Source organism: Podarcis pityusensis, assembly GCF_964106645.2.
Source record: "Podarcis pityusensis genome assembly, chromosome: 1".
NCBI classification, from domain to species: Eukaryota; Metazoa; Chordata; class Lepidosauria; order Squamata; family Lacertidae; genus Podarcis; species Podarcis pityusensis.
This window is the reverse complement of record NC_138028.1, coordinates 86,795,085-86,822,233: the sequence shown is the minus strand read 5'-3', so window position 1 is coordinate 86,822,233 and position 27,149 is coordinate 86,795,085. Positions and strand designations below refer to the sequence as shown.

At 45.5% G+C, this 27,149-nt stretch overlaps 1 protein-coding gene and 1 long non-coding RNA gene across 3 annotated transcripts in view; one reads left to right on the top strand and one right to left on the bottom strand.

The window, feature by feature from the left end:
- Positions 1-27,149, bottom strand: part of LOC308460408 — a 107,867-nt gene that overhangs the window by 74,080 nt on the left and 6,638 nt on the right. The window lies entirely within an intron of this gene.
- On the top strand, positions 14-26,764 carry IHH (Indian hedgehog signaling molecule). The gene is made up of 3 exons (XM_080976582.1): positions 14-1,229; positions 14,290-14,551; positions 22,882-26,764. The coding sequence occupies exons 1-3, from the start codon at positions 924-926 to the stop codon at positions 23,529-23,531; spliced, it is 1,218 nt and encodes a 405-aa protein (XP_080832708.1). The 5' UTR covers positions 14-923; the 3' UTR covers positions 23,532-26,764.

Sequence of the window (27,149 nt, the reverse complement as noted above, 5' to 3'; positions counted from 1 at the left end):
ATGGGGGTAAATTGGTGCGGGGGGGGGCATTAAGGGATCAGCAGGGGAAGCAGCTTTGAGGAGCTGAGGGCACCCGCCCCCAACTCTCTGTCCTCTTTATTTTTTTGTAATCCCAGCCAGGGATATGAGAGCGGGTTGGACACCCGTTTTAACTCCCCCAGCCAGAACTGGCGCCAACTGTGGCAGCCTGGGACTGTGGTGGGGTGGAGAATGGCATTTGCAGACCGATCCTGCACTTGGTGGGGGCTTTTTTCCGGCGACAGAACTGACACTAACAGAAGTGGGCTTTACTCGCAAGTAAGCGTGTGCCTCGGCCCGCAGCCTTTTGGCCCCTCTTCGTGGCGCACGTGGAGTTGGGACTGGGCGCCAGGCGGGAGGGGGAGAAGGGGCGGCCCTCTTTGCCGTGGCGCATGCCTCCCCCGATGACAGCAGGTGAGCGAGGCGCGGGGGTGGGTCGGGCTCCTGCCCCCCCTCCCCGTCAGCGGGCCCTGGTAGCGGCAGGCAGGCAGGTTCCGCGGGGAGGAGGCGAAGGAAAGAGGGAGAGGGAGGGCCGGCCACGGGTTGGGTGCGGTCCTGGCGGTCCCCGATCCCGGATCTCTTCAATTTCCCCTCTCTGTCGCTCACTCGTGCGCCGCGAGCAGAGGCAGCGGCAGCGAGAGCAGCAGCTCCGGCGGCGGCGCTGACCGCTAGAGCGCGGCGGCTATTTAACCGCGGCAGCCAAAACAAACGGGGCCCGCGCTATTTATTGGCGGCGGCCGGAGCGGGCCGGCTCAGAGCGGCCCATCAGCGCACCTGCCCCGCTCGCCGCATGGACGCTGCCGCTGCTCGCTGCCCGGGGCTGCCCGGCTGCTGCCGCCGTCGTCGCCACCGCCGCTGCTTCAGTTCCTCCTGCTGCTGAGCGCCCGCTGGTCGTCGTCGGAGCCATGAAGGCGGCGCGGCTCCTGCTCCTGCTGAGCGGCTGCGCTCTGCTCTTGCTAGCGCCGCCGGTGCGCGGCTGCGGGCCGGGCCGAGTGGTAGGCAGCCGCCGCCGCCCGCCCAGGAAGCTCATTCCGCTCGCCTACAAGCAGTTCAGCCCCAATGTGCCCGAGAAGACGCTGGGCGCCAGCGGCAGGTACGAAGGCAAGATCGCCCGCAACTCCGAGCGCTTCAAGGAGCTCACGCCCAACTACAACCCGGACATCATTTTCAAGGACGAGGAGAACACGGGCGCCGATCGCCTCATGACCCAGGTAGGCACCAACCCCAGCCCCTGCTCCAGCCGCGGCGCTGCGCTGCGCCCTGTCTCTCGCCTTCGCTCGCTTTCGCTGCCTGCCTTCTCCACTCGAGTCTACCTGAGCGGCACGCTAGAACCCGAACCCACGTGCCCCTGCCGTGGCTAAGCTAAACACGGCGCCGCGCTCCGCTGAGCTGCTCTGTGCCAAGTGGCCGGCGAGCCCTTCGGAAAAAGGGAAGGAATCCTTCGCGTCTTCCCTTCTCCAGGGCACCTGCTCACTCCGTGTGGGCTCTGGCCACCTGTTTGCTGCCACCTCCATATCCAGTCCTGTGGGTTTCGCCGGCTTTCGAGGAAAGCAAAGCGTAGCTAAGGGCTCCATGACCGTGGAAGCATGGAGAGATTACCGGGACCTTTGGAATGGCTTTTTGGAAGTCAGCTCCGGGTTCCGATCACTTTCCTGCTCCCCAATCCAGACCTGGAACGTTATTAGATTCTCATTGCCGGTGGAAACCCTGATGAAAGTTTAGGGGCGATGATGCATAATCAATGCCAGATCCTTTTATCCGCTTGGCACCGGTAGCAGTAGCACGGGAAAAATCACCCTTCTTTAGGTGTTGTGAGGGCGGATGCGTTCCTCGACAACTTCTTGTTATTATTGATTATATATATTGGTTGCGTTTTTCGGGGGGGGGGAATGAACTCAAAGCAACTTTAAAAAACAAAATAGATATAAAACAAGAATAAAAACATAAAATATACTAAATAACATGCATAGAAGAGCAAATCCAATTCCATCCCACCCCACTTAAAAACATGTTCAGGAAATTAAACTCCCAAGGCCTGGGTGAATAAACATGATTTTTACCTGGTGCCCAAAACAGCTAGTCAAGATGTCAGGTTTGCCTCCCACAGGCTCCCTGGGAAAAACATTCCACAATCAAGGAGCCACCACTGTGAAGGCCCATTCTTGTGTCATTACCCTTTGCATTTCCCTTGGAGAGGATACACAAAGGATTGCCACAAATGAAGTTCTATGTGCGCATGGTCCCAATCTGGCAGAGGCGCCCAGACTGTTAGGACTGTGAAGGGTTGGTAGGATGGTGATGGAGAGAAATTGAGGTGTTTGGGGATTGATTGATTGATTGATTGCCTGCCTGCTTAGTTTCACAGACAGCATTAAATCCTTTCATTTCTCTCTCATCCCTGCTCTCAATTTCTTTCAAGAAATGAGATGTCTCATCAGGCACCAGCATAAATTGAAATATGGAAACACATCTTGTAATGTAGAGGAAAATGATAGTTGAAGTGCATTAAGAATCATTATTATTATGAACTTTATTCTTCCCCACACCCTTTTCCATAGAGGTGATCACCACAGCACAGATTTGCAATATATTTCATATTCTTATTATAGACTGAACAATTCTGTGAGATAGTCTGGGCTGAAAAGTACAGTGCAAGCAAGGTTACCCAGTGGAGCTTTGTGGCTGAGAGGATTCATACAGGGATCTGTTCATGTATGGTTGGGGGACCATAATTCCCATTATCCCTAGGCATTGGTCATGCAGACTGGGACTGCTGTATGTTGGAGTCCAACAACATCTGGAGAGCCACTGGATCCCGATTTCTGATCTAGGTCCAGCTCTATAGCCACTGTCCAATTATAGCTTGTTGCATAGAGAGTAGGTTGTGATAGCAAGGTTAGCCTGTTAGCAAAAACAACCTGTCTGGGAGGGGGGGCATTACTTTGATACCTACCTCCAGTGGTTGCACATATTTGGCCTTACAAGGCAGCAAGGGTGGGCATATGTGCCCCCTGACCTGCTGTTTGTCCTCCCCATCACTGCAGAAAGCATTTCCCTAGCATCTAATTCAAGCAGCACATTCCCTCTTGGAAACTATTTTGGCTTCTCTCCAATGCCCCTTTATTATGGTTTCTCCCCTAAGACTGGGTTTACCAAGAGTTCTGTTTTGGCTCATTCTCCACAAAGGGGACCTAGCAGCTATTCAAGTAGACTGATGATTGTAGCCCCACAGTTCCATTCTATGTTGCTTTCCTCAAAAGTAAATTCCACTGTGTTCAATGGGATTTACATCCTAGAAAGTGTGTTAAGGGCTGCAGCTTTAGTGTGTAAAGGTAAAGGGACCCCTGTCCATTAGGTCCAGTCGCAGATGACTCTGGGGTTGCGGCGCTCATCTTGCCATAACTACATCCCACTAAGTTCAGTACAGCTTGCTCCCATGTAAGTATGCATAGGATTGCACCCAAAGTGTGATAGGTAGGGAAGCAGTACCCAATATTGGAACTTGGGCAAGTGGTTAGGCATGGATAAGTGCTTTGTGGGTACAATCAATCCCAGAAACTGGATTTTAGGATAGGGAGGCTATATTCTGGATCTCTCACCTGACAGGAATGCCATATCTTGAAGATGACCTTTGCCACTTGGTTTTAATAGCATTATTTAAATAAATAAAAAGAACAATCAATGTATCTTTAATTGTGACCTAATTCGATCTACTCTGCAACAGGCAGACGCCACCATGTCCCAAACTTTAAAAAAAATAGATCAGTCTTGAGTGGTCTACTTAAAAAAGAAAGAACATAATTCTTGTATTCTACAAATGTAATCTAAGTTGCATACTGTACTCAGGCTCCCTTCACATAACTTGTGGTGTGAAAGGCAGGATATAAATATTTAAATATGTAAACAAACAAACAAATAAACATAAGAAATGCCTTGCTGGCTTTGACCAAAGTCCATCTTGTCCAACATCCTTTGTAAGAATCCTTGCAGCCAGCATGTACTGGGTGGATCACCAGAAACTGGTGCAGCTGTGTCAACAGGGGCAAGACTTGGGGGCAGAAGTCTGGGGCCCCACTTGGGAGAATAAGCAGGATGGCTCCAAATATGTTGGGGTTGATTTATCACATTCTGAAGCAAGTGAAACAATGCACATTACCATCTAATGAGTGGATAGGCTGTTAGGCTGTTAAGTCCAATTACCTGTGCCATTGCACTGGTTAATCATGATCAGCCTTCTGTCCGCTCCTGGCTTAGATGAAAACATCAAAGGTGTTGGTTGGCAGCTGTTAGCTCCAACAGTCAAAAGTTTTAACATTCATTTTCAGAGGCTGCTGCCCACTTTGCATATCAAATGATAGAGATTAACAAGGGATAGTGACAGCTCTGAGGACATGCTCTGCTTGTGAACCACCTAGGAATATTGTGCTGGTTTCGTCATGTCAGAAAACAGAATTCCAGGCTAGAGGGTAGTGGGTTATTTATTATGCTCTTCAGATGCTACTGACACTCAGTTAAACCGTACAATATAAGAAAAATGCAGTTCAATATCAGATGACATGGCAGAGCAGTCTTCGTCAGCCTGTTACCCTCCAGATATTTTGGACTGCAACTCTCCTCAAACCCAGCCAGCATAACATGATGGGAGTCGTAGTCTGAAAAATCTGCAGGGCACCACATTGGCAATTACTGTGATACAGGGGTGCCAACTTGAATAAAATATTGTGGGGCCCAGGTAAGCCCACCCCACATAATCAGTCACATGACACAGTGCACACACACCATTTGAATGGGAATGCTTATAAACTTTGTGGGGGCCCAGCCCCCTCAAATATTATATTGTGGCAGCTGAAGCCCCTACAGCACCTAGGAGTTGGCTCCTATGCTGTTATAGCCATAGAGCAGGAGGGATTCAAGTATGCCATGCCAGAAAAGCCTATGGGACTAGGGATAAGCATACATAGGAAGCTGCCTTACATCAAATCAGACCATTGGTGTATCTAGCTCAGTATTGTTCACACCAGCTGGCAGTGGCTCTCCAGATTTTCAAATGGGAGAGGCTCACTCCTACTTGGAGATGCTGGGGATTTAATCTGGGACCTTCTGAATGCAAAGCAGATACTCCACCACTGAGCTAGAGCCCTGTAAAACATGCCTAGCAGGCTCAGCATGTCACATGCAGCTACAGCAAAAGCTGAAACCGGACTCTTTTAGTCCCCAGCCAGTCTCTTGACTATGGGAAGGGAAAATCCCTTTCGAAGCTAAATATGGGGATCCATTACTGACATGGGGACAAATAGAAGAAGATGCATGGAATAGAAGAGTATGGTTCCCCTTTATCACATACATAGTCAAACAAGACAACAACAAGAATCCACTGACAGCATACAAATCAATATGGCTAACCTGACCCAAAAATCCACCCCTCACACACACAAACAAATTTCACTGCAGCCAACCCAAGACAACTAACCACACCCTAGGCTACCCCCAACCTCTCTCACTACCAAAGAAATATTACAAGTGAATAGAAAGAGAACCCACACAAGTGATGCTGACACAAACTCCCACACATACACTACATGGAAGAATAGAAGCATTCCCACCCCACCCCATGCACCATGCCCACCCTTTCCCTCTTTCCGCCTCTTTTCTTCCCAACCTAATACTGCATGCAACACTAATGTCTCACAGCAAATTAAACTGATTTGTAGAAAACACAACTTGAAAAAAGACACAATGCACGTATTTTTTTTATTATTTACCTCATTGCCTACCCACCACTTTACCTCTGGCTAACGTCTGCGGGGAATTGACCTGGGGGAAGTAGTTGTGGGGGAAATTGGTAGGCTGATCCTTATGTTTGGGACATTTTGAAAAGGATGCCCTAACTTTCCAGTTAACATAACTGGGATAGAATGTCTTGGGGGATTGTTATAGCAAGGTGATCCTGCTTATTAAGTTGGAAGCAAAGAATCTGACTGTCTATAGGCAGCCTAGAGTTCACTAGGCCACCTTCTAAGCATACTGTAACATCAAAGCTAATTCTTAAAAAGCAAACTATTCAGAGTCTAATCTTTGTTTTAAAAACCATCCGGATACTCCATTTAGCCTGTTTTGAGGAGATGGTGGCCCCAAATAGGGTTATATACTAAATCTAGAATAGGAAGGACTGGGGAAAACAATCTGCCTTCTGTCCCCAGCTCTGGGAGCGTTTTCATATTGGACCCTTTAAAAACCCTGTAGTGTTTGTTTGTTTGTTTGTTTGTTTGTTTGTTTGTTTGTTTGTGTGCATGTATGGATGTCCATTTTATCCAAGTGAAAGTTTTACGTTACAGATGTCGTAAATGAAAAACAAACAAACTCCTAACGTTTAAAGCAGGGATGGGGAACCTATGCCCCCTGCAGATGTTGTTGTAGACCAGCAACATTTGGAGGGCCACAGGTTCCTCAACCCTTGATTAAAGCCTCACTTTTGACAATAGTCTGAGATAACCAATGCATAGTGGGAAGAAAGGCTGGGAGGGAGGCCTGTGAGGTGAATTGCTAGGGTCCAGCTACTTTTGGCCAGCTATTCTTTTTTGTGGTGGGGTAGGGGAAGAAGTACAATAGACTGGTTGTAGTAGATTAGACCTCTGGAGTGACAGGGGATGTCAGAAAGATCTAGGCCCACTGAATGTTTTAGAACTGCCTCTTGGAGTATAGACCCAATGAGATGTGGCTACTGCTCTGTACAGAGCCATGTGATCTGAAAGACAGGGGAAATAGGGAGGGGGGTGCTCCTAACACCTCCCTAAATGACATAGTTACAAGAACCTGCAGGTTTCGGTTCTGACACCAAGATGCTGAATGGGGCTTATTTCCCCCCCCTCCCCCATGCCTCAGTTTCCCCTGCTGGCCAGGGTTGCTAGAAGGATATTTGAGCAAGGTGAGTGCTGAGCATTGTGAAGATGTTGACACAAGCATGACTGAGATGCTTACACAGGGGACTATTCCCTCTTGTAAATTCCACAAGTCTTGCCCGTTGGAGCAGGAACCTGGGATGGTGATAGTTGGGGGATGGGTACTGTGGAGCCGGAAGTTATGTAGGACTCTTTTGGTATCACCGGAGAAATGCCTGTGGGCTCCAGGAATGCAGATAAAGAGCTATTTCCCCCTCCTGGTCTGCCACCCTGCCTGCCACCAGTCAGGGTTATGGTGCAGGTGAGTCTCCTAAAGCCTCTAGGATGCAGCTGGAGGTCTGCTGGGTCAGTGCTCTCACCCACCCTAGGGGCATGGGGGTGGGGTCTGTCACTGGTTAAAATACAGAGAGTGTGACAGAGTAGGCAAAACCAAAGAGGTTCACTGGTGTTGCCCATGGCAGCTTGACTAGGCATAGGGATGGATTATCTGGCTGAACAATCATAACATAAAATCATGCATTGCCTCTATTAACAGGGCTTGGGATCTATGTGGCTTTCAACAAGGGCTCCCCATTCAAGAGACTCTGCTACAAGTATCACTTAGCATGTTATAGTTCAGGGAAGAACCACCTTTGGCCCGTCAGAAGATGGATTCCATCTCCCATCAGTCCCAGGCAGCATGGTCAGTGGTTAGGGATGAGGGAACCTGAAATCCAATGATGTTTGTGTATGTTTACAGCAACAAGCTAACCTGATAATACTTGGACTTTTGCCAGCATCCCCACCTTCTCTCCAGAGCAGGCAGGCATGCTGAAGGCATAGCTTCTGAGGCATGATGCGAGGTTCAAAATGTATCACCTGAGCATGAGGGGTGCTCTTGTTCAGCCCCTCCTTTCCTCTCCACCCCCACCCCCATTGCTGGTTTCTTATTGCTCTTGACTTGAGTTTCATCAAGTCCAAGGGTCTGCATTTCCCTGGGCAACAGGATCCCGCCCACATGTCCTTATCACTCCATCTTTCTCAAGAATGTCAGTCTCTGTTTGCTTCTGGTGCCTGAGCTCAGAGGTGGAGATAAGGCCCAGGAATAGTTGCCTCACCTCTTCTCCGCCCATCACCGCCCCCCAGCCCCAGCTTCCTTCTCCTTGCTCTCTGAACCAAACCTCCCTCACTATGATTTGCAGGGAGCTTAAATTAGGCCAGGCCAACATCCTCTGGGCTCCTCCAGATTGGAGTGTGCGTGCATGCATGCATGGGCGGAGGTAGGGAGGTTTCTGGGTGTATTCTGCAACATGTGATTGATGCAATAATATTGCATTAGTGGTGGATATATACTGAACTGTTCACACATCATTCTGCTTTATTAGATGTTCTGTGATGCTCCCTCAATATGATTGCATTATTGCCATCTGGGCAGGGTACTGTTGCACAGTAGCACAAGAAAAGCAGGCAGAAAAAGAAGAAGCCACCAAACCCAGAACACCAATGGTATAGAAAGTTATAGAATTCCATCAAAAGGTTACAGGATATAGATTGGCTGGAAACAAAGTAGTACGTCCACCCCAAAACCTTTGCAAGTGCATACATTATTGAAAGTGGGACAACAGACCCAATACCATCATTAGCAGAAAGCATCATGAATGCTTATGAACAGGCTGCTGGTATTCGTTTGTGAGCTGCTGCTGGTCTTTCCCCCCTCTCAATCTGATAGGGGAAAGAGTACTAGTTCTAGGGTCTAGTGCTCAGCTCCAGCCATTGTCCTCTGGCTCTACCAAGACAATTGATCTTCCAAGCACCTCAAGCAACTGTCCCTCCTGGAGGTGGCTTTCATGGTCCCCATGATGCCTATTCACTGCTCAGTGCTCCTGCAGGAATAAGTGCCATTCTTTCTTTCCAGACCAAAAGTTGCCAGCAACTTAGTGGAGCTGGTATCAATTTGTACAACAGTGGATACTTTTCTGAGCAGCACAGAAATATGCAGGCTGGGTAAATTCCCCCTGTCTATACAAGGCCTGTTAGCAGAGCCCTGGTCCTCTCCAAGAAGTTGAGCTGCAGAAACTTCCAGCTCTGCCTACTTAATATTGTGGGTTGTATTTAACTTTTATTTAGCACAAGCAATGTGTACAGTGTTGTATAAAACAGAAACAATGTAGTTCCTGCCCTTGCTTGCCACTTGCCATTTCTTTACCTTGCCATTAAGGCTTATTTGCTAATTTTTAAAACCCAATTCTTCCTCCAAGGATCTCAAAATGGTATATGTAGTTCTCTCCCTCATCCCTGTTATCCTCACAATAACCCTGTGAAGTAGGTTAGACTGAGAGATAATGACTAGTCATCCAGTGAGTTTCATTACTGAATGGGGATTTGAACCCCAGGTATTCCTAGTTTTCTAGGCTCTATACCACACTTAACCCTTACCAGCCCTTCTCTAAAGTGTGCTGTAGATCTGTACACTATAATATAAATCAGAGAAGGCTAACCTGCAGCAGCTGGACTGTGAACCCCATTACCCCTGACCATTGGGATTGTTGGCTGGGGCTAATAGATGTTAGAATCCAAAAACGTTTGCAAGGCCACAGGTTAGCCACTTCTGTAGGTTACATTTTCTGGACAAGGAGCAAGTGGACAGTGCTGGTATTGCCAAATGATTAGTAAATATAGTTCCTACCCCTACCTTTCACCATGGAGAACTTCTTCATAGCATCACTGACTGCATGCCCTGGAATGTGGCTTCCATTCTAAGGGTGTGGAGAGGGAACCCTGGAGAATATTTGTGGCTGAATATATGTGGGTATAGTTGGTGTTGGAAGCAGGACTTGCTGAATTTTGTCCTTTTACTGATGAATTGGACTCAATAACTGAGGCAAGAAATGAGGAGAACCTAATCCCTTTCATATGTGAGCATGTACCACTCCATGTGCTGTTTACTGAGCATTCAGCCTGATTTGTTTGCAGTGAAATTAGACAACATTAATGAGGCTAGATGATGTTGCATCAAAGCAAGTGTTATCTCACACCCTCCAGTGCATTTCTGTAACTTCCCTTATTGCAAAAAGTGCAGTCTTTGGAGAAAATGGGCTTGTTACACAAGAGCTGCCAATCAGCCATAATTGTGCTGCCTGAATTTGTCAATATGTGGTTGAATCTCACCAGAAAATAGCAGCAGTCTGAAAATGTGCCCTGTATTTATATTTACAATTTATGATTATCCCCTTGGATGGTGGGAAGGGCAGACGTGTTATGTGCTTCACCAAGTATCTAGCACCTTGTTAACAAAATCCCACTTTTTTACTGCTCAACATGTAGCCCCTATGCTGTTAGCCTTGGGAGAATTGATTGGGCACTGACGCTTACATAGCTACTATAGTTTGAACCTTTCCTCTTCTGCTGCTTTCTCAAAACCCTTCATTGCAGCTCAAATTGCACCATGGTACAGCAGCCTCAGCACCAAATGTTGGGGATTTTTTCTGAGAGTATCTGTTCCTATATCTGGGCATCAGAGGTGTTTCTTTAGAACTTGCCTTGTGGTCAATGAATTAAAGCACCTGCCTTGTGCCAATTGGCTTTCCTGTTGCAGCTCTACGCTGACACCTTCTGGCTACAGCTGGAATTACCATATATGTGAATCAGTTCTGAATTTATTCCCAATGCAGAAGAATATGTACCTTGTGATTCCCTATGTAATTCTCCCATGAGCTCTCCCATTGCTCTGGGTAAATGATATAGCCTGGAAGAGTATGAATGTGAGGTGAAGGTGATGGGTACAATGGCTATTCCCTGTGCAGCTGACTGTGAGGAATAACAAACAAAGTATTGTCTGAAGGCTGTATTAAGAGGAGTTATTTTGATGAGAGGAACAGCCCATGTATTTGGATTCACTAACTCAGGAGTTAGCATTAACATGGTGTTCTGGGGCACTGACATGTCTAGAGCTAGTCCTTATTCTTGGTCTGCAGTTTAACATTTGTTTTAAACTGGTTTTAATATTGTACTTTATTTTTTAAAAAAGCATTGCTGTACTCCACCCAGGAACCATATGGTGAAGGGTGGGTAAGAAATTGAATAAAATAAAATAAATAATAATAATCTCACAAAACCTGATGCAGCCAGATTCACCCAAGGGACTCATCAGCTTGTTTGTTTCTACAGTATGCAAAGTTAAGGTGATTTGGTTTGTTATCTGTTGTTACAAGGAAAAGTGAGCCAGAGATGGGGATGGGAACCCAACTATGTAACCCCAAACTATGTAACCCTCACCTTTCCTATGGTATTTTAAGGAAATAAATAAATCTCTCTCATATATAAAACACTGTTTGTTGCCTTCTGCAGCACCTTATCTCTTGAGGTCCAGAACAAACAGTGGTGTGTGTGGTTGTAGAAACTGGGATAGCCCTTTGTGCCTGCCCTGTTTTACTAGGGACAAAGGCCAGCCCTGGCCATATATGACCTTTCCTCTGAATGCAGGGGCGGGTTTTTTGCCTCACCCTTGTGCTGCTACTGCATTGCTCTTTGCCCTCTTCTCAAGGCTGAGTGAAACGTGACCTAAGGAGTGGGAGGGTCAGGCCTTTCATCCTTGCAGATTGTTGGCCACATTCCAAGGTCACACATGGAAGGGCTTTGCTGTCTTTTTGCAGTTTGGGATGATTCTCCCCTCTTTTTCCACACACAAAACCACACATTCCAATGTGGGGCTGCTTCTCTGTTGTGATGTCCCAGGATTTCATGAAATACAGTGGTACCTCGGGTTAAGAACTTAATTCATCTGGAGGTCTGTTCTTAACCTGAAGCACCACTTTAGTTAATGGGACCTGCTGCTGCTGCTGACTCTGAACTTAGCACACGCACACACCCTCTTTAGATAGAAATGTGTTTTACTTCATTTTATTTCAGTTGTGGGAAACCAGCACTGCTGTATTCAGGATGGGGGGACTTCTGCTTGTTCTGAAGAAAGGGGTACTGGACCTCTGCCTCAAAGTCCTGCCCTGACAGCACCAATGTACACATGATCACCTGGGTCATTACCAATCAATCGGCATCCTGCAAGAAACTCAGTTTGGTTGCTCTCAGATCAGAATGGCCTGTGCAGGTATCCCAGGGTTAATGTAAGCTTTTAGGTCTGTGCAGGACTTTAGTCACAAGTGACATATTTCGTGACTCATTTACTTGTAAGCCAAATCAGTGAGGTTCATGAATAGGGCATGGAGGGAAAACAGGACAGTAAAGCAATGAATTTAATATTGTTCAGTATGGACAGAAGCAATAGAGCATGACATGCCCATATGGTGTGTATATCTATATATTAATAATGAGTTCCTGATATCTAGAAAAAACTTAATGGCGTGGGGATGCTACAAAAATAATTGAGGTCTTTCTACAAATCCTGCAACTCTGTGCACATGCATACAACATCTCTCTAACTTTGCCAAAAGTTCTCTTATGCATTTTAAAAAGTGGTGTGGGTGAACCCATGTTACTTGTGCAGGAACAAGGGCTGAGCTGAGAAACTGGGCCCCTCCAGATTACCTGTTTCTTGAACTTTCACCCTGACTTGCTTTACACAGAGATTAGACTACAGTATGACCAGTCTTTAATGAGCTTTCATTCTGATTTGTTTACAGGGCAGTTATATGGCAATCATCTCCCATCTTGTAGCCATCCTGATCTACTTTGGAGTGTTTACACATCTTCTTGTTAGTCATTAGTTTATCCCACACTTTTCAATGAATTCTCCAATCATTTTCCAAACTGCAGAAAGTCTTTTTTTAAGGAGGATTTGTTGTGCACTGGAGACTTTTAATCCACCTTAACTGCACACACCTAAAGTGCATGAATCCCTCCTGCAAAATCCTGACAATCTAGAGGGACCATTATGTCTCTATGTAAGGGAGAGGTACCACCTTCTCTGGAGGATTGAAGGGGCCCAACACAACGTCTTTATGTCACATCTTTATGACATGTCTTTATGTCCTGATGACACACACACAATGTCATGCTACATCAGGACATCACATGTGGGGTCCTCTGAACATTGAAGGGGTCTGGACCCCTAAGAAAAAGAGCCAGTGCCCTTGATGTAAGGTGGTTTTTATTATTTTATTTTATTTATTTTATTATTGTCCCCAATTAGCTTCTGAACCCAATCAAAGTGCTGATTTTGATCTATAAAGCCTTACACAGCTCAGGACCTCAATACCTAAGGACAGCCTCTCCCCATACAAACCAACCTGGACCCTGCACTTGTCATCTAAGGCTCTATGTCCTCACTCCCTGAGAGGTTCAGAGGGTGGCAACACAAGAATTAGTCTTTTTTCTGTGGTGGCCCCCAATCTGTGGAATGCTCTCCCCAGAGAGGCTTGCCTGGCACTATCATTATATGGCCTTTGTCCATTAAATAATCTATGGTCTGTTAAAGCTGGGGAAGTGGCTGTTATTATGATTATTTTATTATTATGCTGTCTATTATTGTGCTTTTTATTAGATTTTTATTGTTATGCTCTATAAAATGTGTTCTTAATGTTGTAACCACCCTAGGATCTTTTGATAAAGGGTTGTATATAAAATAATAATAATAATAATAATAATAATAATAATAATTATTATTATTATTATTATTATTATTAAAATTAGAGAGGGGTTTAACAAGAATGTAGAATACATTTTGAAAAGCAAAGTGACTTTAGCATCTAGTTGTGGACTGAATTGCTACGACATCAGGATGTTATCACATCATTTGGCTGCATGTGTGTTGACCAAGGTGTGGCTCTTTGTTGCCCAGATGGTAAATGTTCTGGACTATGGCTAAGCAATGCTTGATATGGTGGGGAATTTAATCTAGGCTACCCATTTACACATTGTAAAACAAAACAAAACAAAAACAGATTTTCAGTATACCTGAAGGAGCGTCTCCACCCCCATCATCCAGCCCAGACACTAAGGTCCTCCTCCAAGGGTCTTCTGGTGGTTCCCTCCCTGTGGTGCCCTCCCTGTGGAATGCCCTTCCTTCAGATGTACAGGAGATTAAGAACTACATAACTTTAAGAAGACATCTGAAGGCAGCCCTGTATCGGGAAGTTTTTAATGTTTGATGTTTTATATATTCTGTAAGCCACCCAGAGTGGCTGGGGAAACCCAGCCAGATGGGCGGCGTATAAATAAGAAATGTATTATTATTATTATTATTTACTACTAGTACTACTATTACTATTATTACAGTATTACTATTACTATTCTCTGCCACCCTTTCAAGGAAAGGATTGTCCTTTGTCAAGAAGGACACATGGCCACCCCAATCTAATCCAAGTTTTGTACTTCCAGGTAATGCTCTCTTCTTTGCTGATCTATTTCTATTCTGTCACTTCTCACCCACTTCCCATAGCGCTGCAAGGATCGCCTAAACTCTCTGGCCATCTCGGTAATGAACCAGTGGCCAGGGGTAAAGCTGCGTGTGACGGAGGGCTGGGATGAAGATGGGCACCACTCAGAGGAATCGCTGCACTATGAAGGCCGTGCTGTTGACATCACCACCTCTGACCGTGACCGCAACAAGTATGGGATGCTCGCACGTTTAGCTGTTGAGGCTGGCTTCGACTGGGTCTACTATGAATCTAAGGCTCACATTCACTGCTCTGTCAAATCTGGTAAGGACAGTTTTGAGATGGGATTGAGGGAGATTGGCAGGAATGGGGGCGGCAGTGGGAGAGTATCTGTGAATCATGAATAAGGGAGATAGGCACAATTGAAGAAAGGTTTGGGGTAATGGAAGGTGGAGTGGGTAAGTTATAAGGTTGAAGAGCACATTTTTGTTTGTATGGGTCACCGTGGGATAACAGTAGCAATGCTGTACTCCATTCTTACTGTTCATCAGAACTGGGCAACCTGTGGACCTACCAGTATTGTTGAACTCAAACTCCCTCCAGCCACAACCAGCATGGCCAATTATTAGGCATAATGGGAGTTGTAGTCCAGCAATAGCTGGTGAACCACATATATTCTCCCATCCCTGCATGCAATTAAATACCTTATGTTAGCGTTAGCTAATCTTGGTTTGGCTTAGTTCCCCCGAGTGTCTCCCTCACTGGGCTAGGACCAAGCACACCTGCTCTAAGATCTGGTTGTTATAAAGCCACAGGAAATATTTCCCTGCAAATACTCTCCCTGTTGAACACCTGGCTAATATTTTTCATCTGAGCTGCACATCCTCTCATCCAGAAAAAAAATGTAGATTTCTACAAGCAGTGGGCAGCAACAAGTTTGGTCCAGCCCTAGGTATATTAAGGACAGTAGGGGCCTGAGTTGTTTGTTGGGATTAGGTGCTGAGGTTCTCCCCCTGTTGGCCAGAGTACCACACTTTGACTGTGGCATCTTGTTCCTATGCTTTGACCATTAGCATGAGCTGCTGGTGTTCCGGCCCTTTCCAGACCCACAGGGTCTCTGGTTGATGGGAAGGAAGTGCCTTTGCCCTGCCTTGAGCTTATACTGCCTGACCCAACAGCCGAGTCTCCACCTACCTGACTGCAGCACACCAGGAGAGATCAGCGCTGGAGAAAGAGTGGAGCACAACCTTCTCCCCTCTGGCACCAATATGGACTGTGCCACTTTATACTCTCCAGGAAGTAGCTGTGCCAGCCAAGTGGCTAAGAAACAAGCACTTTTTGTCCCTTTGGACTTTGGGTCCCCAAAGCCTTGATATCTACAAAGCTGCAAGTTAGGTCTAAGTGCGGTGGATATAAAAAATTATGCATAAATCTTCAAATGGTTGCACTGGGTACTGTGGCCTGCCACCTCCAAGCTGGGCATCTTGAATGTGGAGCTCTACAGACTGTCCATTTCCTCTGAGCTCCACTAGCAGGAGTAGGAAAACACTTTTGATTTGTCTCTTTGATGCTGCACACATTCCTGGGATGCTGTGTCTGCTTCTGGGTGCCCATGCTTCCAAAAGGATATTGCAACACTACAAAGTGCCAAAGACTGGGAAACTGTCTTGGTAGTAAATGACTAGAGGAGCAGCACAATCTTGCAGGGAAAGCACTGGATGCTGGAGGGTTGGCAACAGCTTTGATGGAGACTGGGTGGGGCAAAAAGGATGAGCGTGAACCAACACTAGAGAGTTTATCCTGGGTGCAGGTTTTACTACAGGTGGAGACAAGCACTTGAGTACAGGCTATTCTGGAAGGGAGGCATTGCTCCAGTATTTCAGGCTGATGGATGGTGGGTAGGGCTAATGTATAGTGCCAGGGTGGCTAACCTGTGGCCTGCCAGGTATTTGGACTCTAGCACTCATCAGCCCCAGCCAGCAAGACCAATAATGAGCATTGATGGGAGTTGTAGTCCAGCTGCATCTGGAGGGCTTTGGGTTGGTCACTCCTGATGCAGTGGAACATACTGAGTACAGAAGGAATGTCCTGGCCTGTGTAAGATAAAGTATGAGAGAAGCAAACACTGGTTTAATGGAGGACTTTTAAGTGTCTGGAAATGGTGTGTATTCAGGGCAGCTGGCCTGCCATAAGTACCTTAATAAATGGCCTTTATTTTTGTACCATTTGTGTGGCCTGGTCTGTCTGTCCTCTGCCCTCTCCCAATCTCTTCATCCACTTGGCTTCTGTAAGTCTTACCTCCTTTTAAAAAAAATGAGCTATACTAGCTTTTTATATTTAAACTTGCCCTTTCCCTGGAGACTTGGGTTGAAACCAAACTAACAACAACTACCACTACAATCCCTCCAGGTTGCACACTAGCTTGGCCATAGCCACTGAATCTGATCCCATAGCAAAAAAACCACAAAACCCTCTTTTAGAACAGGCTCAGTGTATTTTTACCTATAAGGCTTAAAATGATATATTTTTTAATGAACATACATCCTACACTGCCTCAAATGTTCATTTGATTTCTCTTCCATGGATGAATGCCAATTAACTGAACATTCACAAAAATGTCTCCTGTAAAGCACTTATCAGACTCTGGAAGGGGATTCTTTCATTGCACCTCTATGTATCTTCATTTTTTGGACTTGGCACAGAGATGGCACAGTCTTGCTCATGGTACCAGGAGCACCTTCTTGACTGTATCATCCATGTAGCAAGCAGGTCATAAGAACAGAGGAAGCTGCCTTTTTCAATGTCAGACCACTCAGTATTATCTAAACTAACTGGCAGCAGCTCTTCAGGGTTTCAGACAGGAATATTTTCCAGTTCTACCTGGAAATGCTGGAGACTGAACCTGGGACCTAAGCATGTGCTCTTTCACTGAGCTGTGACCCTTCCCAAACAATGAAGATACATTGTGTATTGATTTTTACTGTTTCAATTGACATATGGTATGCTCAAAAGGGCACCCTTGGTCACTTGGCCATGACTATATCATCTGTGAGCCAAGACTGAACAATGGAGATATGCAGATGCATGACTATGGCATGGCATCTGCTAAACTCTCCATTTTTAAGTGTCTTCTTCCCACATGGTGACAACTTTTAGCATTTCATATAGACATAGCAATTGGTTTCAAATGAATTATATGAGTACGGTAGACCGTTTTTATTATTTACTTATTGCACACATGGGACTAAGAGAGAGAAAGAATGAAAGTGAAAACATGCCTATAGCAGCTCACTCTCTGAGTTGCTTTGCCGTACCAACTCCATTGCTCTCTACATACCAACATCTGTTTGCATGTGGTTAAATCTGACCTACAATAGCAGCAGATGTTGCACAAAACTGAGATTATCTCACAAGTCAGTTGCATGCCAGATCCAAAGGTGAGCTTGGGGCTGTGTTGGCTGCTCCTTGTAGACAGGGACCCCCATTCTTGCAAATGGTGAAGTGAATAGGAGAAAGAAAGGCATTGCCCTCTTGGCCCTCTTCTGCAAGGCTGTGGGTGGCTGTTTGTTCATTTTAGAATCAGTGCTTTTTTTAAGGAAAAAAAAAGATGCCAGTGCTCACCATGAAGTTGTTACAGTAAGCGCTACACTTTTAACAGGGGTGGGTGGGGGCTACTGATACTGTATACCCTTGAGTGCTCCCTGAAAAAAGAACTGTTTAGAATCATTACTGAAAAACAACCAACTGAGAATTGGAGGAAAAGAGTACTGTTTTTGTTAAGTACAAGGAAATTGGACATGAAAAGTGCCTAGAGAGAACGGGACATATTCTCTGCTACCTTGGGGAGGCTCTCCTTTCATCTTAGGGATCTGAAGAACTAGCTGGAGGGAAGTCAATGCTGCATAAATCACACATGATACAATATGCTTCATATTGCCATCATTGCACTGTTGTATGGAGGTCCTGCTAGCAGGTAATAATAATAATAATAATAATAATTAATTAATTAATAATAATATATTATTTATACCCCACCCATCTGGCTGAGTTTCCCCAGCCACTCTGTGCAGCTTCCAATTGAGTGTTAAAAACAATACAGCATTAAATATTAAAAACTTCCCTAAACAGGGCTGCCTTCAGATGTCTTTTAAAGATAAGATAGCTGCTTATTTCCTTCACATCTGAAGGGAGGGCGTTCCTCAGGGCAGGTGCCACGACCGAGAAGGCCCTCTGTCTGGTTCCCTGTAACCTCACTTCTCGCAATGAGGGAACCACCAGAAGGCCCTTGGTGCTGGATCTCAGTGTCCGGACTGAACGATGAGGGTGGAGACACTCCTTCAGGTATACAGGACCAAGGCCGTATTATTTATTATTATTTTTTGTTTTCCATGGGATACTGTGAGAGCAGGATACTGAATTAGATGGGCCCTTAGCCTCATCCAGCAGGGCTTCTGTTAAGTTTTAAAGAAATTTAAATCAGTACTATTTAGAAACTATGTGTGCTTTACCAGCTTTCTGATTGTTTGCTGGGTTATGTGAGCTTCAGAAGCCATAGCTGCCTTTTTGAAAAGTAAGTATTTCTTCTTATTGTGGTCCTTGTTTCTCAGGCTGAGCAGATCTATTCTGATGCTCTTAATTGGCTGTTGAACCCACCCATTTTTAGAGGGTGGCTTTTCCTACCCTTTCACTGAAGGCTGATGGCTAAAGAATGGTTTCTTGCTTTACACGTCATTAATTTCCCACCTTTTCTACTTCCAAGCAGAAGCCAAATAGTATATACAGATCTTAACCAAAGAAGCACTACAAGTAGACTGAGGAAGTAGACTGAGGCAGATTTACTGAAGGGCAGTAAAACTGTGTTTGCCAAACCTATAAAGCAGTTAGAGAATCATTGAATCACAGAATCTTAGAGCTGGAAGGGACCACAAGGGTCATCAAGTCCAAACCCCTGCAATGCAGCAGCTAAAGCATCCATGACAGATGACCATCGAACCTCTGTTTAAAAACCTCCATGGCAGGAGAGTCCTACCACCTCTTTTGGGAGTCTGTTCCACTGCTGAATAGCTCTTACTGTCAGAAAGTTTTTCCGAATGTTTAGTCAGAATCTTCTTTCTTGCAACTTGAAGCTATTTGTTCGAGTCCTACCCTCCAGAGCAGGAGAAAACAAGCATGCTCTCTTTTCCATGTGACAGCCCTTAAGATATTTGAAGATGGCTATCATATCTCCTTTCAGTCTCCTCTTTTCCAGGCTAAACATACCCAACTCCTTCAAGCGCTCCTCATAAGGCTTAGTTTCCAAACCCTTGATCATCTTGGTTGCTCTCCTCTGCACATGTTCCAGCTTGTCCACATCCTTCTTAAATTGTGGTGCCCAGAATTGGACACAGTTTTCCAAGTGTGTCCACTTGGAATTACAGTCAGTGCAAGCCAGTTTTGAGTGTCTGCATTTGCAAGTGGAGAGCAAATTATTGCTTCAGACGCAGTGAGCAGGGAGGTAAGGCAGAATAGAGTGGTACTATTACTTTCCTTGATCTGGACACTATACTTCTGTTCATACAGCCTAGAATAATATTAGCTTTTTTGCTGATGCATCAATATGTTGACTCATGTTAAGCTTGGGTCCACCAAGACCCATAGATGCTTTTCACATGTACTGCTAGTAAGCCAGATGACCCCCATCCTATATTTGTGCATCTGGTTCTTCCTGCCTAAGTGCAGAACCATACATTTGTCCCTATTGAAATTCATTTTGTTAGCTTGCACCCAGTTCTCCAATCTGTTACGGTCATTTTTAATTCTGATTCTGTCTTCTGCGCCATTAGCTACCCCTCTCAGTTTGGTGTCATATGCAAATTTGATGAGCACCCCCTCAATTCGTTCAATCAAGTCGTTTATAAAAATGTTGAACAACAATGGGGCCGGGACAGAACCCTGCGGCACCCCACTTGTCATGTTTTTCCAGGATGACAAGGAACTATTAATGAGTACTCTTTGAGTTTGGTCAGTCAACCAGCTACAAATCCACCTAACAGTTACCTTTTTCAACCCACATTCTACCAGTTTTCTCGCAAGAATATCTTGGGGGACATTGTCAAAAGCCTTACTGAAATCAAAATACACTATGTCCATAACATTTCCCTGATCCACCAAGTTTGTAATTACATCAAAAAAAGAAATCAGATTGGTCTGGCATGACTTATTTTTGAGAAAACCATGCTGGGTCTTAGTAATCACAGCATCCTTTTCTAAATGCTCTCAGATCGACTGTTGAATTATCTGTTCTAGGACCTTCCCTGGTATCGATGTCAAGCTCACTGGTTGGTAGTTATCCGGCTATTCCTTTCCCCCCTTTTTGAAGATGGGGATAATATTTGCCGGCCTCCAGTCTGTAGGGACCTCACCTGTTCTCCAAGAAATCTCAAAGATAATAAACAAAGGCTCTGAAATTATATCCACAAGCTCCTTTAGTACCCTTGGTTGCAGTTCATCAGGCCCTGGAAATTTTAATTCATTTAAAGTAGCTAGGTGTTCCCTTACTACCTCTTTTCATATTTTGGGCTGCAGCTCCCTCCTTATATCGTTTATTCTGTTATCACCAGGTCGGGCATCACTTTCCTTTTGAGTGAAGGCAGAGGCAAAGTAGGTGTTGAGTAGTTCCACCATTTCTCTTTCACCCAATAGCATTTCTCTGTGTTCCCCACACAGAGGACCCACCACTTGCTTGTTATTCCTCTTACTTCGGACATAGCTGAATAAACCTTTTAGTACAGTGGTGCCTCGCAAGACGAAATTAATTCGTTCCGCGAGTTTTTTCGTCTTGCGGTTTTTTTCGTCTTGCGAAGCACGGTGTCGGAAAAGTTTTGGAAAAGCTTCAAAAATCACCAAAGTCTTCAAAAACCTCAAAAAAGGCTATCACACCGCGTGCTATGAGTTGCTCCTTGAGGTCAAGTCGCAACTGTATTAACGGTTTTAAGAAAAAGGAAGCAAACTTGCAAGACGTTTCCGTCTTGCGAAGCAAGCCCATAGGGAAAATCGTCTTGCGAAGCAACTCAAAAAACCAAAAACCCTTTCGTTTTGCGAGTTTTCCGTCTTGCGAGGCATTCGTCTTGCGAGGTACCACTGTATTTTTAACCTCTCTTGCAAGCCTGAGCTCATTCTGAGCTTTAGCCAGCCTGACTATCCATCTGCAACTGTTGGCTACTCATGTATACTCCTCCTTTGTGATTTCCCCTTTCTTCCATTTCTTATACATGCCCTTCTTAACTCTCAGTTCATCTGTAAGCTCCTTATGCAGCCACACTGGTTTTTTTATATGCCTCCCACTTTTCATTCTTGTTGGTATTGTCTGCATTTGGGCCTCCAATATTTCTCCTTTTAAAAACTTCCATCCTTCTTGGACTCCCTTCTCACCAAGCATTTCTGACCACGTGATCACACCCAGTAGCTCCTTCAGCTTTTCAAAATTGGCCTTCTTAAAGTCCAGAGTGTGTGTCTGACTACACTCAGTTTTCCCTTGCCTCTGATTCTTCCAACCCAGGAGAGCATGATCACTTCCTCCAAAGTATAACAAAGATAGTCTTTGCTATCTTTGTTATAATGTGTAAAAGATCAGTGGTAGAATATTTGTTGTTGATGTTTGAGAGTGTGCATTATTCATTCATTCATTCATTCATTCATTCAAACTATAATTGGAAGGAGGAAACAGAAATAGGGGTTGCCTGCTAGCACCCTTACCACACAATTCCCAGCATGACCGTTGAGGAAGACATGACCGTTAACCAATGCTTTTTATTTAGCTGGTGTAAATTAGTTGTGTAGATATACTCAATAAGACCATTGGATCCTAGGTGTTGGTTAATCAAGATCAGCCTTTCCCAACCTGTAGCTCTCCAGATGTTGATTGACTACAACTTCTATCATCCCTGACCATTGGCCATGCTGGCTGGTGCTGATGGGTGTTGCAGTCCAAAACCTCTGGAGAGCAATCAGATGGGAAAGGCTATTTCAGATGAATGATGAATGTGCTGTTGTGCATGTGACATCATATATCAGGCCCTCCATCCTCTCTATCTGGTACTAGAAACTCTCTTCAGCACACCCCTTTCTCAATCCTGCCCCTACTGCCCCTGCTTTGCACTCCTCCTTGAGTGTTCCTGAATGGCTGAAATGTGTCATTGAACTCCAATTAAACTTCTGCCCTGGATGGAGTGTAGGAAGGGGTATGTGTAGAAGCTAACCTGCTGTACAAAGGTGAAATTTACATTCACTGTCTTTGGCCCCACTCACCACTGGCATGTGGCCCCCCCCCAAAGGGTTTCTTAGAAAGGAATGTGGTCCTTGGACTGCAAAGTTTCCCAACTCCCCTGCTAGATGAATTAATCAGTAGTCTATATGAACTGTACTGTTCATATGAACAGTAGTCTATATGAACAGTAGTCTATATGAACTCCACCAACCTACAAAACAGAGGCCACTTGATTCCAGTTGAAAGGCCCCCATAACAAAACTTACCCTCATCACAACCACCCATAGCCCATCTAAATCTTACCAAATTTCATTTATGTTTACTTATTTGCACCTTAATCAAATCTCCCTCCCTCTAGTAACTGGGTTGGTCTCTCTATTTGTTTCTCCCTCTCCCTCTCTTTGTCTAGAGCATTCAGCAGCGGCAAAGACAGGAGGCTGTTTCCCAGCCCAGGCACTGGCAACTCTAGAAAGCGGGACCAAGATTCCAGTGTGGGCACTGAGGCCTGGGCAGCGGGTCCAAGCCATGGATGAGCAAGGCCGTCCCATATACAGTGAATTCCTGGCATTTCTGGACAAGGCATCATCGGCACGGACTGCTTTCCACGTCATTGAGACGCGGGATCCACCCCGCCGCCTTGCCCTCACTGCAGCACACCTCCTTTTTGTGGGGGAGAATGCCACTGCACCCATGAAGGCTATTTTTGCCAGCCTGGTACACCCAGGCCAATATGTGCTGGTGACAGATGGGAGTGAGCTAAGACCAGCCAGGGTAGCAGCAGCCTCAGTGCAGATGGATATTGGGGCCTATGCCCCCCTCACTCGCCATGGGACGGTGGTAGTGGATGGAGTGGTAGCATCTTGTTTTGCTTTGGTGCAGGAGCAGCACCTGGCCCAGCTGGCCTTTTGGCCCCTTCGACTCTTTCGCAGCCTGGCAGGGGGTGAGCAGACTCAACCAGAAGGCGTTCATTGGTACCCTGCACTTCTCTATCGCCTAGGCAGAATGCTCCTGGCTTCGAACAGCTTCCACCCATTGGCCACAGCACAGTTTGAGAGATGAGACGACGTCATCAGGTGCCCCTTAAAGAGGGAGAAACCAGGTGTCACCTCCTGTGGTTATAGGGAGGGACTGCATGGTAGCCAGAATCCTGAATGTGGGGGAAAGGTGAGGCCACTGGCTCCCTATACCCTTTCCCAGGCATAAGGGCCAAAGAGAGGTTTTTACCTCTATCTGAGTTGCCCCTTTTTGGCAGGTTACAGAAGGGGATGCCCAATGACAGGGTTGTATGCTGCTATTTTGGTTCAGGAGCCTCTGATAGATAACCAGGTGGATGCAGGTAGTGAGTGGAGGCCTGGAAGCCTGGGGTGAATGAATGAGGGGAAGGAAATCCTGCATCTCAATATGCAGACTGGGGAAGTTGGAGGGGGTGGGCTGCTACAAGAAGGTATCTGGGAGGGCTGAGTATGGGGGGCCTGCAGGACACTTTCTCTCGGCAGACATCCATGTGGTGCTCCTCCTAGCACTGTGGCAGGCAAAGTAGCTGTAAGGAAGACATATGGGACTCTTCCGTTGCTCTTTCCAGCTGCCAGTCAACTGGGCTTGTGAGTGGGACAAGAGGTAGTGCACCAGCCCTGAAGTGGAGAGGTGGGCACGAGTTATGATGAGGGAAGAGACAGTAGAAAGTGAAGGTTGTTTATAAAATCACACCGTCTTCTCTGGATCAGGTGAATTTAAGCCTGGAATACTTATAATGCCTCATTTCATTCTCAGATTCAGTAAAGAATCACTCCACCTATAATCAGTAGTGGACACTGGCAGCTTGCACCTGACCTCCAGTTGGTTGCATTGCGGCTACTTACCAGGAGGTAGCTCAGGGGCAAGGCAGTAGTAAGGTTGAGCCAGACAAATTTGTGTTTCTCCCAGTGCATTTGCATCAGTGTTGTCACTTCACCCCTCTACCTCACAGTAACCAGTAGATCCGACTGACGGGAGGTCATGTGAACACCGCCACCCCACCATGCCATCTGCTACTAGCAATAACCATGCACTGAAAGAACAGGGGTTTGTATAGGGGAGAGAAATGTGCCTTATCAATGTGCTTTAAGTATTGAATGCTCATCAAAAGGAGGCTAAAACAGTTTAACTAAGGATGTTAACCCATGTTCTTGAAAGGAAATCACCTAAAGGGTAGGATGGACATTTACACAATTCCCCCCACCCCCCAGGAAATGCATCATCAAAACCATTGATTTGCATATACTAATTTATATGTAGTTGCAAATTTAGAAATAACAACTTGTTATTTAAATAGAAACACACATCTCTTCATAGCAGGGAAGACAGTGACCTAGTGAATGTTGTGTGCTGTTTCCAGGTGATAACTGTAGATGGGCAGCTTCAAGCCTCCCCACTCCTCTGCTGCTCTCCTTTCTTAGGATTCTTTCTTTTTAATCCAGATTCACAGTAGGCAGCCCTTGAAATAAAGGACTGTCCTTTGCCACCCCTCCAAACAGAAGGCTGTCCTCTGCAAAGTAGGACATATTGACGGTCCTGCTGGAGAGCAGGACTTGGAATACCTAGTTTCTGTTAGAGCAAACTGGGACATGGGGAGGAGAAATGGAGGTGCAGGAGAGATGGATTCAGTTACCTTTTGTAAAACCATCCTTTGCTTCCTGAAGGTACTGGAGAAGAATATATTCTATTGGGTTGTAATTACTGGGTAGATAATCTTCCTCCATTATCACAGCACTCTAACAGGACAGTCCCCATTCTATTAACCCGGCAGAGGTTCTGATGCCTGTGCTTATGTGAGGGAAGAAATGCACTGTCTACTACATGCTCAATTTTAGCTGTTCTGTCCTGGATATTCTCAGAAGTAACATAGTATCTCAGGATGGTGGAACTACTTGTTCCTATGAGACCACACTTATGCAGCATTGTGGGGGTAACATTTGCGGGAGAGAATCAGTTTGATTGTTTTTTGGCGGGGCGTTATATAACAATTTCCCAACCAACCAATTCTCTGATGCAATCCCTTCCCTGGCCTTTTTAAAAAAAGCTCAGCCACATTTCAAGAAAGGAAAGAAACCCAGATATTTGGGGGGGAGGGGATGACGACACAGAGATTACCTGGGAGAGCACTTGCCAAGGAGAAGCAGTAGGCAGGGGGAGTGTTAAACACTCCCATCTACTGATTCATCCTTGTACACATGCATGCACACAACAATCAGATTCCCTTGCTAAACATGGGTTTGGGAAGATGCATTTGCCAAGGAGATGCAGAGGTCCATTCTTGGAGCCTCTTCATGTGTCAGAAATTTTGTTCCAAGGAAATAAATTTTGTGTAGGAAAAATACATATCATGCACACAACAGTGTCTGATGAGCACTCACACTAGTTTTCCGCATGTGCACATGTGTGTTGGAAAATGTGGCTTTGTGCTGTGTGTACAGGCAGAACAGTAGACCCTCATGCTCACCCCAGGTGGCAGTGTACACAAGGCTTACAAATAGTTGCTTGTGCAATTGTGTGTAATAACAACTTTCAGGTGATTTGGCAGTTAAGTCTTCTAATGAAAAGAGTTCATTTATTCTCTCCCCCACCCCCCGCTCCCTTCTCCCTGGGACCATCCATGTGCCAAAGATGACTAATAGATTTTTTTGTGGGCAAATTGGTTATATTTTTCTCAGGCTATTAATCTTTGAAAATTTAGTTGTAAAGCTGTTGTATACAATCTTTTCCTGCAAGCAAGTAATATCCATTCTGAAAATAGTCACATGTGAAGCAGCCTTTAGCTGGGTTCCAGATGCCCTAATTTCATTCATCTCCTTAAAGAAATCCCATAGCACTTTGTGCACTAGTCAGAACCAGAATCTGCCCCTTCCCCACGCTCTTACTTCTTCCTTGTTTGGTACCAGTTAAGTCATCAAGACAACAAGGAATAAGCATGTCCCTTGCTAGCAGCGTAGCTCAGAAGGCCCCCCACAGTCCCAATATTGTGACTGGGGTGGTAGCATCTGGGAAGGCATCATCTCCTACCCCATGACATTTATTTATTTATTAGCTTGCATTTGCAGGGTGCTCAAAAGATTTCCCTAGTGAGGAAACCCTTTTGCTGAATGACACCAAATGGGGTGGGATGGGACATTTTTTTTCTAAGGATATAAGTATTTAAGAATTATTTCAGAAGTGATACTTTAATGGGACCATTGGGAATTGCAAAGCTTTTTGTCTCTTCACTGGATGTAGATTTCCTAAACAGGCAAGAAGTCTAATAAATCTCTTGACCCACACTTGGTGTCTGTGTCTTTTTTCTCTGAGTCAAAAGACCCCCCCCCCCACAAAGGTCTGGCTCCCAGCATACAATCTCTACTTTAACAGACATTATGGAATTGATCAGGAGAGTTCAAGTGTTCTGAAGGAAAAGTATGTTATTTCTTAGCACAGAGGTTGCCAACCTTTTTGTGAGTATGTTTGCAAACCAGAGAAACTGTCACCACCTCCGCAAGCCGGCACACCCTGCAACACCCTACAGGCGACACTAGAATGCTTCTTTCAAGCCTAATTTCAATAGAGGGAGGGGAACCTGTGGGAACCAGAGAAGCCTATGTGGGCACTCATGCCACACTGGTGACACCTCTCTTAAAATAACTAGGATGCTAGCAGCTGTACCCTATC

Bases quoted from the DNA above. Each gene is read 5' to 3' on its own strand.
- IHH (XM_080976582.1), top strand. From the start codon at position 924: ATGAAGGCGGCGCGGCTCCTGCTCCTGCTGAGCGGCTGCGCTCTGCTC. The intron at 1,230-14,289 runs GTAGGCACCAAC...CACTTCCCATAG, and splicing joins CCGATCGCCTCATGACCCAG to CGCTGCAAGGATCGCCTAAA. The intron at 14,552-22,881 runs GTAAGGACAGTT...CTCTTTGTCTAG, and splicing joins TCACTGCTCTGTCAAATCTG to AGCATTCAGCAGCGGCAAAG.